A 19,228-nucleotide genomic window follows, 5' to 3' on the forward strand; every position below is an offset into this window, starting at 1 on the left:
TTTCACCCTGATTTACAAATGCAAGTTCCGGGTGGTCGAAAATGAAAATTCCCCCTTTATGTAGCATGCCAACATTGCACCGCTCCTGCGTTGACTGGCGGGCGAGGATCACGGGAGCTGTCAATGTAGGGGTTTGGTGGTCGAGTGTTGCAATTAAAGGACGAAAAGAAATAAAAGATACACTTAAGTAAAGTCAGCACTTCAGTATTAGACTTTCTTGGGATCACACTCTGATTTGTGGGGTGTGAAAAAAATTGGATGCCGTGTTGTTACTGCTTTCTCATTATGAATTTGATGATTATGGCGTTGCGAGCATGGTTCAAAGTCTTGGTCAAGACAGAGATAACTCAGTCGAATCATCACCGGAATCATCATCGGAATCGATCCCTCTTATGCAATATCAGGACGAGATGATAATGAGATACTTGACTCGCCAAAGAACTCGATCGAATCACCTAGAACTCGATTGAGAAGTCTCCGATACGAATAGTTTTGATCCAATCGATCCGAATCATCTCGAGTCAATTCGTAAATTTATATTTTATTGATATTCTTTTGCTAATTTTTTATATTTTTATTTAACATATTTTTTAATATTATTCATAATTTTTAAAATATTAAACACTACAAAATTTACATCTCGTCGAAACCCCGATCCATATTTCGAGACCGATGTGAAATGGTTTGGACCGCCACCACAACTTTGAATCATGGTTGCAAGACTGTGACGTTCCACATAATACACATCACACATTCACCTCACTCGTTGGAACTTTTATATATACTAGTATTAGTAGTAATAAAGATTATTCTTGCAGAGAATACTGACAAAGTAATTAAGAACACGAGTAGTATATTTACTTTGTGGTCTTTTCGATCATGGAATTCTTGCTGATAAGCGATATCCAGTTTATCAGCAATATCCAGTCTTCCCTTTGAACTTTCAATTAGTATTCCGGGAGCTTTTGAGCAGGAATGGCACCTGCGATGGCAACAAGAAGTGAAGGCGGGCACTATAATGCCAGGATAACGTGGTTCGTGGTGTTATCATGTGCTGTGGCTGCAACTGGAGCACTAATCTTTGGCTATGATCTTGGAATTTCAGGTTTCATTTGTTGTTGGCTAAAATATATCTGTCTTTTCACCAAAATCCTGGATAAACATCCATCAGTGATTCGCATTTTCGTATTCCCTTAATTGTATCAATTCGTATGGCTTTTCGTTTGGTCTTTCTGCCATGATTCGCTTGCTTGAAACTCGAGTATCAGGAAAATAATTCATCAAGGCGAATTGCATCAAACTTGTGTGTTTAGTATTGTTAGAACAAACGGATATAGAAGGTTTGAAGTGCTCAAATCAGAAGGAAAGAGAATACCCCTTTTCTGGAATATCTCTGAATTGCGTAACGGTGAAAATGGTGGAATTGTATCAGATACTGTCAATCCATAAGAAGAAAACGAAACAGTTTTATCATCCAAGTATTATGCTATCCGGCTTGTTTGCTGCTTGTACTCTTTGCTTACTTGAGACACTTAGGTGACAGAATTGGCCTACTGCTGCAATTGCAGAATCCATCATTTTTAGTTCTTATAGCCATCAACATTTCAGGTCATTAAGAGTATTAAATTTGTGAACTTTTTTAGTATTTAAGTGCGGCAGATCAGTTTTTTTTTTTTTTTTTTTTTGCAATAGATGTTTTCTATGGCACAAGTGAATTTTCTTGATTTACTCGTTCTCAATTAACTTCTATTCCGAGTAGTTGAATATCTGGAAGCTTGAGAAGTGGATGACTGCAACTAATCTTTGGCGTGATTACTCTTGGCAATATACAATCAGTAGGCGTATTAACTGATTTTGATTGAAGTGAAGGTGGAGTAACCTCTATGGATCACTTTTTGAAGAAATTCTTCCCTGAGGTGTTCAAAAAGATGAAAGAAGACAAAACAACGAGCAACTACTGCAAGTTTGATAGTCAGTTACTGACTTTTTTCACCTCTTCCCTCTACATAGCTGCCCTTGTTGCTTCATTCTTTGCTTCACAAGTTACAAGGGCCTTCGGGCGCAAGTCATCCATTCTCCTAGGTGGAGCTGCATTTATCATTGGTTCTGCCATTGGTGGTGCAGCATACAACGTGGTCATGCTAATATTTGGTCGAATTTTCCTCGGAGTTGGGATTGGCTTTGCAAACCAGGTATTACTCTACTAGCATGTGGTGTCTAAAGGATAAATAGCCGGGGATACTGAATTACCGGCTGCCATCTCATTTACTGGCTGGAATTACTCATCTAAACCTGTTACTTCAAGCTTTTCAGTGCTCATCTAAACCTGTTACTTCAAGATTTTCCGTTATCAGTGCCAAGTAGTGAACTTGTGCATCTAAACATTTTATGGGCTTAATAATTTTTTTCGTTATTAATCGTACGAACCTTCTCTGTTCTTTTTTGCAGTCAGTCCCCTTGTACCTCGCTGAAATGGCACCACCCAAAAAGAGAGGAGCTTTTACCTCTGGCTTCAATTTCTGTGTTGGAATTGGTATTTTGATAGCTAACTTAATTAACTACGGTGCTGCAAAAATCAGAGGTGGTTGGGGATGGCGAATCTCCTTAGCAATGGCTGCAGCACCAGCCTCAATTCTCACTCTTGGGGCTCTCTTCCTTCCCGATACTCCCAATAGTATAATTCAGCATGGCAAAAATTATGAAAAGGCTAAGAGGGTGCTGCAACAAATCCGTGGTGTCGACGATGTTCAAATTGAACTAGATGATCTTATCCAAGCAAGTGACATTGCAAAAGCAACAAAGCATCCATTTAAGGACATCAGAAGAAGAAGATATAGGCCTCAACTTGTCATGTCAATGGCAATACCGTTCTTCCAGCAATTAACAGGAATCAATACCATCACCTTCTATGCTCCAGTCCTCTTCAGGACTATAGGTCGAGGTGAAAGCGCATCCCTCCTGTCTGCCATAGTAGTTGGGGTTGTAGGTAGCAGCGCTGTAATTTTGACATCGTTGATTGTGGACAAAGTTGGTCGAAAGGTTCTATTTTTTGTAGGGGGAGCTGTCATGTTGTTTTGTCAGTTGACAATAGGGGGAATCATGGCTGTAAAGCTAGGGGATCATGGCCAACTGAGCACTACATATGCTTACTTGGTTTTGATCCTGGTCTGCATGTATGTTGCAGGTTTTGGATTGTCATGGGGTCCGTTGGGGTGGTTAATTCCAAGTGAAATATTTCCCCTAGAGATAAGATCTGCTGCTCAAGGCATCCGAGTTGCTGTGGATTTTGTGTTCATTTTCCTTGGTGCGCAGACTTTCCTAGCTATGCTGTGCCACTTGAAAGCTGGAATCTTCTTCTTTTTTGGGGGTTGGGTAACAGTGATGACCGCATTTGTTTACCTGTTGCTACCTGAAACGAAGAATGTTCCAATTGAAAGGATGGAAAAGATCTGGAGGGAGCATTGGTTTTGGAAAAGATTTGTGCTCAATGATGAAGATTATAACGGGAATAAGGCTGAGACAACTTGACTGCTGGTTAACTTACCATTTGTGCACCATATCAAAATTTTCAAAATCAAAACAAAGTTGCATTAGCAGTAAAAGTTAGAAAAAGAAAACATAGATTCAGATATGAAATCTGGCAGAAATAAGCCAGGTACTCTCTTTGTGGACCATTTGTTCAATAATGAAGAACCAGTAAATTATGCAATTTGTCATTAGACCGTGTGTCATTGCTCTGTAAAATTAACTTTAGAAAAAAAAAAAAAAAAAAAACTACTGAATCTCTCGCACTTTTTTAATTTGCCACAATCTTGGATTCTCACGCATCACCATTAGATTTTACAGAAATACATTCTTGGCAATATAAGGTAGACGATCAATGTTTGGACGATAGATAAATATGAATGTTTCATTGTGGCTAGGTGCCTAGACCTCACTTGTGGAAGCTGCACAGACAAAATTTTGCTCTCTCCTCTGCTTGTGTTGATGAGGAAGCAACAGCAGAAAGGCAGTGCTGTATTCCCACATAAAAGATAAAACTGAAATAGCAAGAATTATCTGCTGGATCCTGGAAATTTTCCAGATAATATGTTGATAATCATCGTGATATGGCTAAAGAATAGGACTTACAAAACCATTGCAATCAATGAGAACCATTCTACCGAGTAAAGGTGCTTCAGTAATGATGCCATTCGTATGAAGGAGCTAATGTCATAATAAATTGGTCCCCCTGAAGAGTATTTTGTTTATGAATCGATGACAGGTTACAGTTAAGTCTACCACCTCGATCAGAGTTCCTTCTCAAAGGATGATCATGGCAAGAAGCCACTGTGACGATGAATGGATGAATACGGCGAGATGTGATTATGATGAGAGGAATCACTTCTTAACTCTGTGATAGCAATAGGTTGTTTGGCAGTCCGACAGTCAATCCCATATGCTTCCAAGAGTCCAAAGAAGTGTGAGACTTCTACACCATACGTGTACATCCCCAGACCGATGGATGGTGACATCCAGCAGTCAAGTTGGACTGTTCCAAATTCCAGTCAAGTCGCGAAAGAGAGGGTCGGCCGAGTAAGCCAGCTCTTTCCCTCTACCTCTTTCATAAAACCCCCCGCATGCTGCTACGTCTTCCCGTCCAGCTAAAGCCATCTTCCCTGGGGACTACGAAAAAAGGTACACTGTGAACATTCCTTGCCCGGGAGCTTTCTCTTATGTAGGCTTTTCGGCAACCCCGGGAAACGGAGGCGTTCCAACTTCCATGCGCATCGAAAACTCGGCATACCTCCACTAACTAGTCAGCTGTTGTAAGTCGCCGTGCTCTTCATTCTTCACTCTCTACTGTGAAAGTTTGCAGGAAAGCCATGGCGGGAGGGCTGGTGGTTACAGGTAAAAGTCAGCCGTATAATGGGAGGATTACATGGTTTGTGGTGCTTTCCTCCATGGTTGCGGCGACTGGTGGAATTATCTTTGGCTATGATATAGGAATATCAGGTTCTTTCCTCACTCTTAAGATAAAATTACTTATCAAGAACCGATTGATGTTGCAGTATAGATTTTAGTCCTAGTTATTTATGTCTGAGTTTTATATAAGTTAAATAAACATCACCACCAAATCTAGTGACAAGAACGCTTGAAGAACTTTACTGATCTATGCTGACTATGTAGGTGGAGTTACATCGATGGAACCATTTTTGAGGAAATTCTTCCCAGAAGTGTACACTAAAATGAAACAAGACTCCAAGATAAGCAACTACTGCAGATTTGACAGCCAACTTCTCACCTCCTTCACCTCTTCACTCTACGTTGCAGGGCTTGTTGCTTCTTTCTTTGCTTCACCAGTCACTAGAACTTTCGGCCGCAAGCCATCAATCCTGATTGGTGGGGCCGCATTTCTAACTGGTGCTGCACTTGGAGGCGCAGCTTATAACATCTACATGCTAATATTTGGCCGTGTTTTGCTTGGGGTGGGAGTTGGTTTTGCCAATCAGGTAAGACTAAATTTCTCCTTTCCACAAATTAATGTATTACAATGAATCTCTAATTTCTTCTCATGGGTGTAATCTTGATAAAGGGTGGAACGGAAATGAAATTTGTAGCTTAGTGGATTGTTTTTGCATTGAACTGAAACCAGAGTTCAACACTCAAAATCACCTAATTTATGAGTTTCTCTTCCTGTGCAGTCTGTCCCTTTATACCTCTCAGAAATGGCACCACCCAAATCTAGAGGAGCTTTTAACATTGGCTTCCAACTTTGTGTTGGTATTGGTGTTTTAGTAGCTAACCTTATCAATTATGGCACGGAGAAGATTAAAGATGGTTGGGGATGGCGCATCTCCCTAGCAATGGCTGCTGCACCAGCAACAATTTTAACTCTGGGGGCACTTTTCCTTCCAGAAACACCCAATAGTCTCATTCAGCGTGGAAATGATCATGAAAAGGCCATGAAGATGCTGCAACGGATTCGAGGCACGACTGATGTCAAAGCAGAACTTGTTGATCTTATCAAAGCAAGTGAAATTTCAAAGACAGTCAAACACCCATTCAAGAATCTTGCACAAAGAAAATACAGGCCTCAATTAGTCATGTCAATCGCGTTCCCCTTCTTCCAGCAGGTGACGGGAATCAATGTCATCTCCTTCTATGCACCCGTACTTTTCCGAACAATTGGTTTAGGAGAAAGCGCATCGCTCATGTCAGCAGTGGTTATTGGACTTGTTGGCACAAGCTGGACCTTCATATCACTACTGATAGTGGACAAACTCGGGCGAAGAACTGTATTGAAGACAGGAGGAGTTCAGATGTTTGTTTCACAAATGATGATTGGAGCAATACTGGCAGTTAAGTTAGGGGATCATGGTGGAATGAGCAAAGCCTATGGAGTTCTGGTTTTGATCTTAATCTGCATTTATGTTGCTGGTTTCTCCTTGTCATGGGGACCTTTAGGATGGTTGGTGACGAGTGAAATATTTCCTCTGGAGATAAGGTCCGCTGCACAAAGTATTACTGTTGCAGTGGGATTTCTCTTCACTTTCTTGGCTGCTCAGACATTCTTGGCGATGCTTTGCCACTTCAGATCTTGGATTTTCGTCTTCTTTGGGGGATGGGTTGCAATTATGACTGTTTTTGTATGCCTTTTACTGCCTGAGACTAAGAATGTGCCAATTGAGAAGATGGATGAAATTTGGAGAGAGCATTGGTACTGGAAGAAGATAGTTGGCAATGATCAGGAAAACGACGAGAGTAAGACTGATGAGGCATAATTTGTCAGCCACCAAGCTTTGCTTATACTACCCCACGTTATAGTTTCGCGCCCGCTGCCTCTAGAATGCAACTTTAGCCTTTGCTAGCTGGGAACTTTTTCTGATGCAGCGCCGGCATGAAATTTATTACCTTTGTGTTATTTTTTTGCCATTTAGGCTGCATATGTGTCAGGATAGAAATAAAAATGCCCTTCATTTCTCTTTTTCATCTAATATTTTCTCTAATTTTCTGTCTAAACCTTCCCACATTTTTTTTTTCTTTCGTTATCTTTCCCTTGTCAAACATAATCTAAGAAGTCAATCTTTATATTAACAGCATCTAAAAAATATGTTTCGCGAGTCAATAATCTTAAGGCAGATGAAGATTATTCTCTTGTCTTTTCAAAGAGGAGGAAGGATAACATAAACAAATATGATAACCTTAAAGTTTTTGTAATTGCTTATAATTTTCGTTGCAATTTTTTGTATTTTTAATATTTATTGTTTGAAAAAAAATATATGCAATAAATTTGATACATTTAAAAAAATTCAGAAACCAATAATAGCAAGGTAAATAATGGTAAAATTTATTTTAGATAATTATAAGGAAATTATAAAAGTTATGCAATCTTCTTATGCTGCTATAATAAAAAATTTTAAAATATTAGTTCATGTTGGAAACCATAAACTGGATTAAAACTTTCCTTTCTTGTTATCCTACATGACAATCAGGATAACTAGATGGCAACAATAATATCATTATGATAATAAAATTTGAAAGCGAATCATATTGGGATTATTTTTTAGCAAAAGTGTTATTTTAGCAAAAAACTCTATGATTTTATGTGTTTGCATCTGACGTGATTCTTGAAAGAATGAAAATTACAGTCAGTCAGTCAGTCACAGTTACCATGCAGCCAAGAAACAACGCCTTAAAAGTTCATCAACTGAAGGCGTGACAATGCTCTAATAAAAAACCATGTCAACAGTCTCAACCGTAGAACCATAAGAGAATTTTTTCCTGCAAAAGAAATGCGCCTTCAATGGCTTAACTTCATTTGGCTGTCAATATTTAGGTGTATTTGATAAAACTAAAACCTAAAAACTCAATTGTCAAGTATTAAATCTAGTAACGCGTTTGAGTGTATAAAGTGATACATAAGTAAATAATATATTACTTATTTTTATAAGCAAATTTTGCCTAAATAATTCAGTATCACTTAGTTAATTCAGATTCAAATATTCTATTTTTGTTATCAAATGCGTCTTCATGTTAAGATCTGAATTATATTAGATTTAAATGCTGAATTGATTAAGTATTTCATTCTAAATACGAACGGCAAAATTTGATACTAATTTCGGGACAAATTTCACCTGTGACAATTTGTGCCCAAATTGAACATCCAAACTTCCAAAGTGCCCCAAAGCTTCTAAAATCTATAAAACTTGATAAGGCTAAGGAGAAGAAGAACAAAAAAAAAAAAAAAAAAAGCCTGCGATCAAAGCATTAGCAGGATGTGAAACTGGATATGCTTTGTATTTAAACAGCGGCAAAGGCGCATAACGGTTGTCATCTGATATCCGTTGAAGCTCGGAAGCGTCCAGAACTGAGGCTCAACCCCCTCGACTATTTTTCTAATTTTCAGGAGAAAAATCCACGTGTGGGCATCTCATTGGAGCTTCCCAGTGGGATTGACCAGTACTAAGATTCTCATAATCAGAACCAAGTCTTTGTAAAATTAAATGACTATCCCATTCTTTCTTCCGCTCTTTAATTACCCATTCCTTTTTTTCTTTAATTTCTTCCTTCCCCAATTTCTTCTGCTCTTTAATTTCTTCCTTCAACGCCTCACAAGAACAAGGTAAAAACCAAAACCCTATCCCTTAATTTCCTTAAAATCAGGATTTTCAGTTTTTGATGCTTGATTTTTATTTTCGCCAAGAAGAACTTCGTTGCATACACTATAGTTTAAGCTATTTTTCAGGTGCAGTTAGATTTCGACTTTTTTTTTTTGGTGTCAAGAAATGAGTAAATCTATCGAGTTGAAAATGGCATGTTCTTTAATCGCTATCGCCTTGATAAATTCCTCTTAGATGTGATTGATCATCAGCGGGAAATTCTTGATTTTTAAAGCAACTTTTGTTTCTTTCTTATGTTTTCTTTTACTTTTCACTTTCTTGATTCCCAGGAAGATCAACGAAACCAAAAGAGAAGGAATTTTCGTCTTGAATTTGATATTCTTGATCAATGCCTTATAAAGCATCAAATTCTGTCTTAAGAATTTTTTTACGATGACTTCTTGCTGGTAGCTTGAAATTTAGTTGGATTACTACTCTATTTGGTGTGAGACTGTAGTCACTGTATATTTCTACTAAATTTGATATCAGTTCTATTTACCTGTTCTTTTGTGTAACATGCTTATTTCATCCGTTCTTCGAACAGGGATTAACTTATTATCTGGTGGCAACCTAATGCCGTCTGCCGTCTCGCCTCAGTGGCAAGAGAAAGCTAGTGATTTCCTTCAATCCTCAAGTGATCTTCTTTTCAAACCCTTATGTGATATATATATATTGGTGCATTAATTTAGTTCTTTTTCGTTTTCTTTGGTATTGTGGACTGATCAAATCTTTAATGCAGGTGTGAAGCTTAAAGAAGCCGGCCATACTGCAGGGACATTTGTAGAGGAGGTTGCCAAGGATGCTAAAGGTAATGTTGCTGATGCGGTGGGAAAAGTTGGATCAATGGTTAAAAGTCGGTGGTCGCTTCTTCAGCAGCCATCAACGAGACATGCCATGCAAGAGCGTCTTATCACTGCAGCTGCAACCACCAGCATGTTCTTGAGGAAGGGATTCTCGGAAACAAAAGATAAGGTTACGGTTGGAAAGACTAAGGCTGAAGAGGTAATGCTTTCCAAACAATTCAGTCCCCAGAAATCAGTAAGCATATGTAGTTATTAATTAATAACAAGTACAGACATGTACTAGATACACCAAAAGTATGTTAGCCCAATACATATGCAGAGATATATATATTCCCATATGACATGCAATGAAACTGCTAAAAATCCAGTAAAGCAAGGTACTTTTTTTGAATTCGCTTTTGCTGATTATTGCAGGTTCTTGATTGGGATGATAACATTATAATATCTGTTTGTTCATGTTGCTGATTTGAATCTGATGGTCACTTAACATTAATAGAGATCCCTACGTGATTGTTATATAATGGAATATGTGACCTACAGCATTAATGGAAGCTCCTACACTAGTGTTGCGCAACTTAATTAAATGGTGTCCCTTGGAAAATTTGTCTGTGTGTCAAAAGAGAAAGATCTTGGATTATTCATCATATGTGGCATTTTAAACTTCCATTACTAATTTGAACAACGAAGCTATAAATATGCTAGTGAAACTGATTAAGCAAAAACTTTGATGTTTTCCTGTTAGGAGAGTTAATCTCAGTCTTAGTTGGGGTTGATATATGTTGTTATTAGTGCAATCATCCTTGTGCAACTTGGAGACATCATTTATGGTCTAGTAGCATTTTGTTTAACATTCCTCAAATCTTTCTACTTCCTGAGCAAATTTCTTACCCTTTCACTATGTTGCAAAAAAAATGAAATAGAACAGGAAAATGAAAGATCAAATGCGAACTTCTATTGGCACAGATGTTAACAGTCTGCAAATCCATGTGAAATCATCAGCCATAATGATCAAGTTCTTTTGTGTGACATTGTATTGACATTCTTGGCAGAACTGCAGGCAAGACGTATTGCATGGTATAATGCACATATAAATTATTCATCCTTCTGTAAAACGCTTTTTCTTGAAAACATGTTGCTTCTGTGACCATCTTTATGACCTGAATGGGAATAAGGATTAGGAAAACCTTCTTTTGGTGGATATGCATACCATTTTAGAGATGCACGAATATGTGAAACTGAAAAGTGTAGAATATCATGTAGTCCCTGTAGTAATAAGCAGTTCTGATTGCTGCAATAGTTGACTTATTGGCAAGAACAACTATGGTTCAGGTGGCAAAGAAGACTGCACAAAAGAGCAAGACTTTACTTACTGACCTTGAACGTTGGCAGAAGGTACTTTTGATGCTTGTCAGGATTATTTTCTGGTCCTGTGTGAGTTCTATTTGCCTACTTTTTAACACAAATTTTCATAAATATTAATTTTTTTCTTATTCATTTTGCAGGGTGTTGCAAGTACTGATGGTAAGCTTCTAGCATTTTGACCATTAATTACTTATTTAGTGAGTTCCTTTCTTTGGCTTAAAAAAAATTGCGTTAAATGAATGCACAATGAGTCCTCTTCTGGGCCTGATGAGGTAATCATGCAAGAGGTAAATATGATGAGATTGTGCTATTGTTGCTCAGGGTTTAATTCTCGAGCTTTTATAGTTGGCTTGTGAACCTTTCTGGTCATATCATTAGCTTTTTCCTGCTTTTATGCTCAGCTATGAGTTTTACAGAATTAATACGAAACCTATACTTGCGGATGCTAATTAGTGCTTACTTCTAACTTGCCAAATCAGAATTAATACAAAACCTATTCTTGGGGATGCTAATTAGTGCTTACTTCTAACTTGCCAAATCAGAAATGCTTGATGTAATATAAACTTTGAACTTCTACCTGGTCAATAGTTGTAATGCACATCGTCCAGTTGCAAAATGTTCTGGTGTGTTCTAGCTAAAATTCTAATGGTCCTTATCTATTTATAACCAACAGTGTTTGGAGTTCCAATTGAAGTAACTGTTCAGCGGCAACATTCTACAAGGCCCATTCCTTATATCTTGGTCAAATGTGCTGATTATCTTGTATTATCAGGTAAATAGCCTATATGTGGAAAACATTTATATGTTGTTGTTACCGTAATTTTAATCTTTTAGTTCCTAAAATAATATGAACTTCATTTGGTCAAGGGATGAGCTCACAAGAGCTGTTCAAGTCTGAAGGAGACAGAAAGGTTATTCAGCACTTAGTTTCATTATACAATCAAGGTATTGGAGTGTTCAAGCTTGCGTCAACCTTTTGTGGTTCTTCATCAATCAACCTTCTTATATCCATGCTTTCTTATCTTTGTGCTGTAGATCTGAATGCTTCACTGCCAGAGGGTGTGAATGCTATTGATGTTGCATCTCTCATGAAGTGTTACCTTGCAAGCCTGCCTGAGCCTTTGACCACCTTTGAGCTGTATAACGAAATCAGAAGTGCTCGCTCCAGCATCCATACCATGAGAAATATACTGAAGAGACTTCCAACGGTTAATTACATGACACTCGAATTGATTACTGCAGTACTCCTCCGTGTTAGCCAGAAGTCTCTACTTAACAAGGCAATCTGATCTCTCTCTCTCATGCATTTATGCACGTGTGCTAGTGCTTGTCTAGACAGTGCGCATATAATGTGCAGGCTTTCGTCTGTGCATGCACACATTTCTGTTAATGTGTCTTATTGTACCTTCGATGGTGTAGTCAAATCCCTTGCAGTATCTACTATAGCAAATTGAGTTATTTTTGCTGAAAGTTTGCAAGAATGGCCATATGCCTGTTTATAGTTGGACGGAATACCTTATGATTTTTGATGAATGATATCTTCCAAATGCAGACATCTTTAAGATCTTCAGCTTCTTTGATTGGTTAATGTTGGTGAGTTTTTGAGAAAGAAACAGCATGAGTCTCTAGCTGTAATTTGAATAATATGTTTTGCTTTACCAGTAAATTTGATATCCATATGTATAGAAGTATCATGTAATTTATTGGTTTGAATTCTTTTGGTTTTTATTTGTCTTTAGTTATCTGCAGAATTTGAATTCTTGCATATAATATTGCTGGTGAATTAGCACTAGGTAACCATGCTCACAGCTCCGTATATTCATTTCTGGTAGATGGATGCTCGAAGCATTGCCATGGAAATGGCCCCTATCCTTATGTGGCAGCAAGGGCAGAGACCAGAGCATTATAAACAGTTCTGGAATCACTCATCGAAATCTCACTCTAAAACTGACAGGATTGCTGCACAAGATTATGATAGTACATGGGACATGCTGGCAGGTAATTTGGTTCTTTATCTGTCTTCCTTGGCAAGTGTTATCCTTGTCTGATTTCAAGTTTCATACTTTCGTTATAAACTTGAAGTATTATAGAACTTGAAATCGATATTTACTGGTGATTATTATACTATTCTGTTTGTTCTTAACCATGCAGAAGAAGGCGAAGATGCAGATGCATCATCTCCCATTCCCTTGGATGACGGGTTGCCAGTAGATTATGGAGCTATCGAGGTTATCCAATGCTTAATTGAGCAACACAATGCAATTTTCACAGATGCAAATGAAACTGTCTGGTGACTGGGAAGATGTCGGTTGTGAATGCATTTGTTCAATTAGACTTTAACCTGCTAGGTTTTTTAATAGCATTACAGAATTTTCTTGAAGATTGTATAGCATGTTGCTTTTATGATTATATTTATGGAAATTTTGCATGATTGCTTTGTAAATTTTTGGTTGGCCAAGGTAATGATAAATGACGTTAGCCCAAAGCTAATTTGAGTTAATTTGCTGCTGGTAGAAACTCCGTGTAACATTATTATGTAGTTCGGACTTGCGACGCCAAAAACAGATGTTAATGCCAAACAAAAATAGGGCAAAATTTACAGGTACTGAGGAGGCAAATAAAGATGCAAGAAATTTAACTTATTTTGTTGACTTAATCTCAAAATGCCCCTTGTGATGTTACTTCAATAGCAAATTGCCGTCATAGTAACAAAACACACGAATTACCATTTCTAATTTATGAAAAGATAGTCATATTCATATATACTTATTTTATCTGATAGTTTTAACCTTTTTTTTTTTTTTTGAAAATGATAGTTTTAACCTTTTGGCACTAAAAAATTAAGTGTGTACTAAATTAAACTTGTTATGTTATTTTTATTATTTTACGAAAACTTGTTAAATTGGTAAGGGTAAAATTTCACGAATGATAAAGTTAGATGCCAAAAATAGCATTTTTTAGGAGAGCAAAAGGAAACAAAAATAGAATAAAAGAATAAAAAACTAAAAGAAAATTCCTAGTTAAAATTTTGAGGTTTATTTCTATCAATTGAATTTTGCATGATTTATCTTAAATTTTGAGTACAAGGAAGCAAGTGCAAATTTTGTTTAGACTATAATTATAAGCTATTTTCCAAAAAAAAAAAACTTTAAGACATTTTTTACATCTAATTTAATCATTCATGAGACTCTATCCTTTTCACTCTAACAGCTCTCCATAAATTAAAAAAAAAAAAAAAAAAGAACCTATTCTAGAGCCAAAAAGTTAAATTTTGGTACACAAATTTATTTTGTAGTACCAAAGAAATAAAAGTATGTAAGGATATGACTATCTTTTCACAATTTAGAGGCTAATTTCTCATATTATTTGTATTTAAAAAAAACAACCGTCAAATGCACCTCTGACAGGGGTTGTTTCTAAATATATAGCGGCCGTGCTGAGTCAGCACGGCCGCATAATTAAAAATTCCACCAAAATCATTTCTGCAAAAAATTCAATGGTGCACAGTAGGTGTCAGACGGGGACGTGCTGACTGGGCACGTCCCCGTCTGACTAAAAGCTGACTGGCCTGGGCATTTGTCAGACGCGGACGTTAAAACTATTTTTTTTTAGCATTTGTCAGGCGGGACGTGCTGAGTATTTTTTTTTAGCATTTGTCAGGCGGGACGTGCTGAGTATTTTTTTTTAGCATTTGTCAGGCGGGACGTGCCGACTCAGCACGTCCGCGTCTGACAAATGCCCAGGCCAGTCAGCTTTTAGTCAGACGGGGACGTGCCCAGTCAGCACGTCCCCGTCTGACACCTACTGTGCACCATTGAATTTTTTGCAGAAATGATTTCGGTGGAATTTTTAGTTATGCGGCCGTGCTGACTCAGCACGGCCGCTATATATTTAGAAACAACCCCTGTCAGAGGTCCATTTGACGGTTGTTTTTTTTAAATACAAATAATCTGAGAAATTAGCCCAATTTAGAGGGGGCAATTTGTATGTTTTGTGAATATGAGAGGTAATTTGCTGCTAAGGTAACATTACAGGGGGCATTTTGGGATTTAGGCTAAGTATTTTTTTTCACAAAACAAATTCCTCGATCAGTCCATAAAATTAGTACCAAGCGGAGATCAAAATCACTTAAGAAGTCAGTTAGTGTGTTAAAATGAGTGTTTTGAAGCTGAAGCAATCTCGCCAGACAGCCGAACGGGAACTCCGTCGATAGTTTGTCCGATGTCGACCCTCTTCCTAAGCCTTCTCACTGCTGCTACTGTACTCTTCTCTTCGGTAAGTAAGAAGTCATCCATAATTCTGTGCACTTTTTTATCCATCTTTTTATTCTTTTTTCATGGATTATCGCGCTTATTTTATTTTTTTATTTATATTTAAGTTCATAATTTATGGGAGCATGGGCAAACAATTCGTGTCCTAGTTATGATCATCATCCGAGTCTTTCCGTTTCGATATTTTCTGGGTCAGACTATCTCTGCAAATTTTCGTCTCCTTGATTTGTTGAATTCCGATTAAAGATTGTGGCTCCGTCTTTCTGGGATTCTCTCTGTACTTATCTTGCAGTACAGTCGTAGCGACTTAGCTGGGAACACAAATTTTATTAAAATTCCTAACAGATTGTCGTTAATGTGCTGTGATTTTAGTGTAGCAATTCAGTTGTGAGTAGTTATTGTTTTTTGGATTTTCACTGACGTCACCTAGTACTTGTATTTCATGAAAACAGGCATTGGGGAACGGGGCTGCTGCTAAGACCTCTGGGAAGTATCCATTAGTGGTCAGCACCTGGCCCTTCAAGGAAGCTGTTAGAGCTGCCTGGAGGGCTGTCCACAATGGCGCTTCTGCAGTTGATACTGTGGTGGAAGGTTGTTCTGCTTGCGAGGAGCTAAGATGTGATGGTACAGGTTGGAACTCTGGAACTTAGAGATTCATTATTCGTTTGTTATACTAGGGAAAACACCAATTTTTGAATTTGGCTGGTTCATAGGGTTATGTTCTGCAAACTTTGCAATTTGCTCCTATCATCTCATCTTCTACAATGCCATATATGGTTGCATCTTATAGTCCCCATTTTCAGCTGATTGATTGGAAATTCTAGAAAGCTTCTGGACTTTACCTGCATCTGTAATTTGTAAATGCATGATTGCCCATGATCTTCTCCAGATGCTTCTGACATAATTTTCTCTTTCTTTCTTTAATATGAGCACGTAGCTCACCAGAATAGGGAGACTGAATAAAGTTCCTTTATTTTTATCTCTTTGGCTTGTTCAAATGTTTAATTTGATCAGAGATTTAGAAGGTTTTGTTAATATAAATATAATTTCTGTCAATCACAAATAGCAAGAAACATTTTTAGGATGCTAGCCAAAATTTGTATGGATTTTTTTTCCCTTGTGATGGTTATTCACGTGGACAGTTGGACCTGGTGGAAGCCCAGATGAGAATGGGGAAACTACAATAGATGCAATGCTCATGAATGGGGTAATAACCACTTGAACTGTTTCCATATTGCTAAAAAATTGCAAAATTAGTTTGACATTACCAGTATGCTCTGGTTTTGTCAAACAATTTATAGGACTCTTTTGACATTGCTAATATGCTTTTTGTCATTAAGAAAAAATGACCATTACTTTGCATTTGCTAAGACATGCCTAGGTGACAATGGAGGTTGGAGCTGTTGCTTCCATGAGGTATGTACGGGATGGCATCAAAGCTGCACGATTGGTGATGCAATACACTCAGCACACCATGCTTGTCGGAGAGCAAGCCTCAATCTTTGCCATTTCAATGGGTCTTCCAGGGCCAACAAACCTAAGCTCTACAGAGTCCTTAGAAAAGTGGGCTAAATGGAAAGAGAGTAACTGCCAGCCAAATTTTAGAAAAGATGTTTCTCCTGCTGACAGCTGTGGTCCTTACCATCCAGAGCATGCCTTGGCCTCGGGTAAGATAACATGCTCAATGGCCAACTTGGACGGTCTAAACGAGTCCAGACCGTTCATAGATCGTCGCAACCATGATACTATAGCTATGGCTGTCATTGATACTGTAAGTTCTTGGTTACTGTACCTCCCCGTTCTGATCAAGAATCTTACCAGAAAATAGATTATAGTGGGTGTTATTATTCAGATGGGACACATTGCTGCTGGTACATCAACTAATGGGGCCACATTTAAGATTCCTGGCAGGTGATTCACTTAGCTTATATGCTGTAACAGATTATAAGAAAATTGATCTTATTTCCTTCTAAAACTTTTAGTTGATGTGTCAGAGAGCAAAACATATTACAAACCTACGTTTGATTTTTTTTTTTTTTCAGAAAGTAGGGGGTGGGGGAGGAGGGAAAAAAATGGTTGTATTTAGTCAGTTAGTTGTATAAAGCTAACTTTTCTTTCTGTTCCTTTTTTTTTTTCTGAGAATGAATTACCAACAACTCCTGTTTGATTGAGATTGTAGATTGATTGGCAGCAACCTTTCTGTCATCCGATCAGTATTAACTAGGCTAAAATCCTGTAGCCGCTTAATCAATAGTTTACTTGTTTCTAGGGTGACATTATTTCTTGGTACAGAGTAATGACCTTGGAATTTATATGCCAACCTGCTGAATACATTTAATGTTCGCAAAATAAATGATGGAACCTTTTTTAAGTTTTTGTGTTCAAAAGTGTTTAGAGCTATAATCACTCGTATCTCTTAATGATACTAATCCTGCTTCAACTGAAATTACTCTTTAGACTGCATACTTCTCTTAAAAGGTTAACTTACCTTGGATGACACGTTTGATCTACCTGTTGATAATATGCTTTTTCCCAGGCAAACCTTCCGCACTAATTTTCTGTGCTACTCGGTTTGCTTGAGCTAGGGTTGGCGACGGACCCATTGCTGGATCTTCGGCATACGCTGATGCTGAAGTTGGAGCATGCGGTGCAACTGGGGATGGTGATATTATGATGCGATTTCTTCCATGGTAGCTTTCTGGAATAAATTTACTTGAATATAGCTTTCTGAGATCAGCTTTCTCCATGATGACTCGGATTTTATTGTGGTATATATTCTGGGCTGAATGCATGGAAAAAACTTTGGCAAGGTGAAATGATCTTTGGTATGGAAAGCTTATGGTCATTCTCATATCAAATTGGATGAAAGCTCAATGTAATGCACACAGATGCTTAAGATGTTTTAAATGAACCTGTTACATGTGATGGATACATCAGTTTAGCTTCCTTTCACGCCCGAGCATCTTTTTTGCTGATGAAGCAATTCCTTCCCAACACAAAATAAAAATAAAAAAATCTAACTTAATGCTGGTCCTTGTAATTTGATAGCTTTGATAGCTAACCACTAATGCATCCCAAAATCTGGATAATGATAAAGAATTCACTGCACTTCTCTGTAATAGTTACTCTGTTTAAGATTCTTAGATATATCAGCTGTGGTTTTTGTGAATTTCAGTTATCAAGTTGTAGAGAGTATGAGGCGAGGAATGCAACCAGAGCTTGCTGCCAAAGATGCAATATCACGAATCGCAAACAAGTATCCTGACTTTACTGGAGCTGTTTTTGCAGTGAACAAGGATGGTGCCCATGCAGGTGCATGCCATGGTTGGACTTTTCAATATTCCGTAAGAAACCCAGGAATGGACGATGTGGAGGTGTTTACCGTTCTTCCCTGAGATTTTAATGGCTGGCACTGATGCTCGTCATTGAGCTTGCCCCTTGCAGGGATACAAGAGTTTCTTAGTTGTTTGAAGAATAGATCCGGATGCAAAAGGAAGGATAACCCCCCCCCCCCCCCCCTGATTCATACTAGTTTATCCGGTTGCTTGAATCATTAATGTCAAATGAGAAACATTATTGGAATTCGTCTTCAGCCCAATTGATGAAGGGAGATGAATGAATGATTGAAGGGGCTCTCCTTAATTTTTAGTTTTCTTTCCCACTGTGAATTTGCAGCATCAATTGCATTTTGTTAGCGTGTGTTTTATCCTTCCACTTGAAAAGTCTTGATTACATGATGTAACACAAGCTGGTGGAAGAAGGCAGTGAGGGATTGCTTCTTGACCACGATAACTAATATGGAGGAAATCTATTGATTTATTCTTCAGCTTTTTGTCAATTTTTTACCCCAAAAGTGCAACCTCTCGTCATTTAATGTCGTGTAAGCTTGCAATTTTTATCATAATAGGGAGGAAACGCTTTCTGAACATGCACGGCGGCACAGAATAACGCCACTCCGGGGAAGGTATCTCCCTCAAACTCAAAAGGAAAATGACGCCTAAAATCTTACTTCCAGAAGGCGTGATTTACGGTGGTGCTGCAAAAACAGCATTTTACGACTTTAAGCTCTCCACTGGAAAGCGTGGACCCTAATCCCATCGATGTCGGAAACAAACATTCAACGACTTTAAGCTTAAAGCAGGATGGGGAA

At 38.0% G+C, this 19,228-nt stretch overlaps 4 protein-coding genes across 7 annotated transcripts; all 4 read left to right on the forward strand.

Annotated features, from left to right (window-relative positions):
* Positions 1–776: 776 nt before the first annotated feature.
* On the forward strand, positions 777–3,719 carry LOC113725189 (hexose carrier protein HEX6-like). Of its 3 annotated transcripts, none has more exons than XM_027248199.2 (3): positions 777–1,105; positions 1,870–2,192; positions 2,449–3,719. In XM_027248199.2, exons 1-3 carry the CDS (start codon positions 976–978, stop codon positions 3,526–3,528), a joined length of 1,533 nt encoding a protein of 510 aa, XP_027104000.2. In that variant the 5' UTR covers positions 777–975; the 3' UTR covers positions 3,529–3,719. The 3 variants fall into 3 exon arrangements, with proteins under 3 accessions (XP_027104000.2, XP_027104001.2, XP_027104002.2); XM_027248200.2 differs by having other exon boundaries at positions 966–1,105; positions 1,865–2,192; XM_027248201.2 differs by having other exon boundaries at positions 985–1,105; positions 1,760–2,192.
* A 1,000-nt stretch (positions 3,720–4,719) lies between these two features.
* On the forward strand, positions 4,720–6,977 carry LOC113725191 (hexose carrier protein HEX6). Its single transcript, XM_027248205.2, has 3 exons — positions 4,720–4,995; positions 5,170–5,492; positions 5,685–6,977. Exons 1-3 carry the CDS (start codon positions 4,866–4,868, stop codon positions 6,762–6,764), a joined length of 1,533 nt encoding a protein of 510 aa, XP_027104006.2. The 5' UTR covers positions 4,720–4,865; the 3' UTR covers positions 6,765–6,977.
* A 1,493-nt stretch (positions 6,978–8,470) lies between these two features.
* On the forward strand, positions 8,471–13,250 carry LOC140003805 (uncharacterized Rho GTPase-activating protein At5g61530-like). The gene is made up of 10 exons (XM_072073659.1): positions 8,471–8,605; positions 9,187–9,276; positions 9,382–9,644; positions 10,775–10,837; positions 10,948–10,966; positions 11,481–11,579; positions 11,675–11,752; positions 11,843–12,087; positions 12,640–12,805; positions 12,959–13,250. The coding sequence occupies exons 2-10, from the start codon at positions 9,216–9,218 to the stop codon at positions 13,099–13,101; spliced, it is 1,137 nt and encodes a 378-aa protein (XP_071929760.1). The 5' UTR covers positions 8,471–8,605; positions 9,187–9,215; the 3' UTR covers positions 13,102–13,250.
* Positions 13,251–14,923: 1,673 nt separating this feature from the next.
* LOC140003806 (probable isoaspartyl peptidase/L-asparaginase 3) lies at positions 14,924–18,726 on the forward strand. Of its 2 annotated transcripts, none has more exons than XM_072073660.1 (7): positions 14,924–15,082; positions 15,531–15,708; positions 16,221–16,285; positions 16,460–16,849; positions 16,931–16,989; positions 17,664–17,768; positions 18,254–18,726. In XM_072073660.1, the coding sequence occupies exons 1-7, from the start codon at positions 15,029–15,031 to the stop codon at positions 18,471–18,473; spliced, it is 1,071 nt and encodes a 356-aa protein (XP_071929761.1). In that variant the 5' UTR covers positions 14,924–15,028; the 3' UTR covers positions 18,474–18,726. The 2 variants fall into 2 exon arrangements, with proteins under 2 accessions (XP_071929761.1, XP_071929762.1); XM_072073661.1 differs by having other exon boundaries at positions 14,934–15,082; positions 16,450–16,849.
* Positions 18,727–19,228: the final 502 nt, after the last annotated feature.

Source organism: Coffea arabica, chromosome 2c (assembly GCF_036785885.1).
Source record: "Coffea arabica cultivar ET-39 chromosome 2c, Coffea Arabica ET-39 HiFi, whole genome shotgun sequence".
Taxonomy (NCBI): Eukaryota; Viridiplantae; Streptophyta; class Magnoliopsida; order Gentianales; family Rubiaceae; genus Coffea; species Coffea arabica.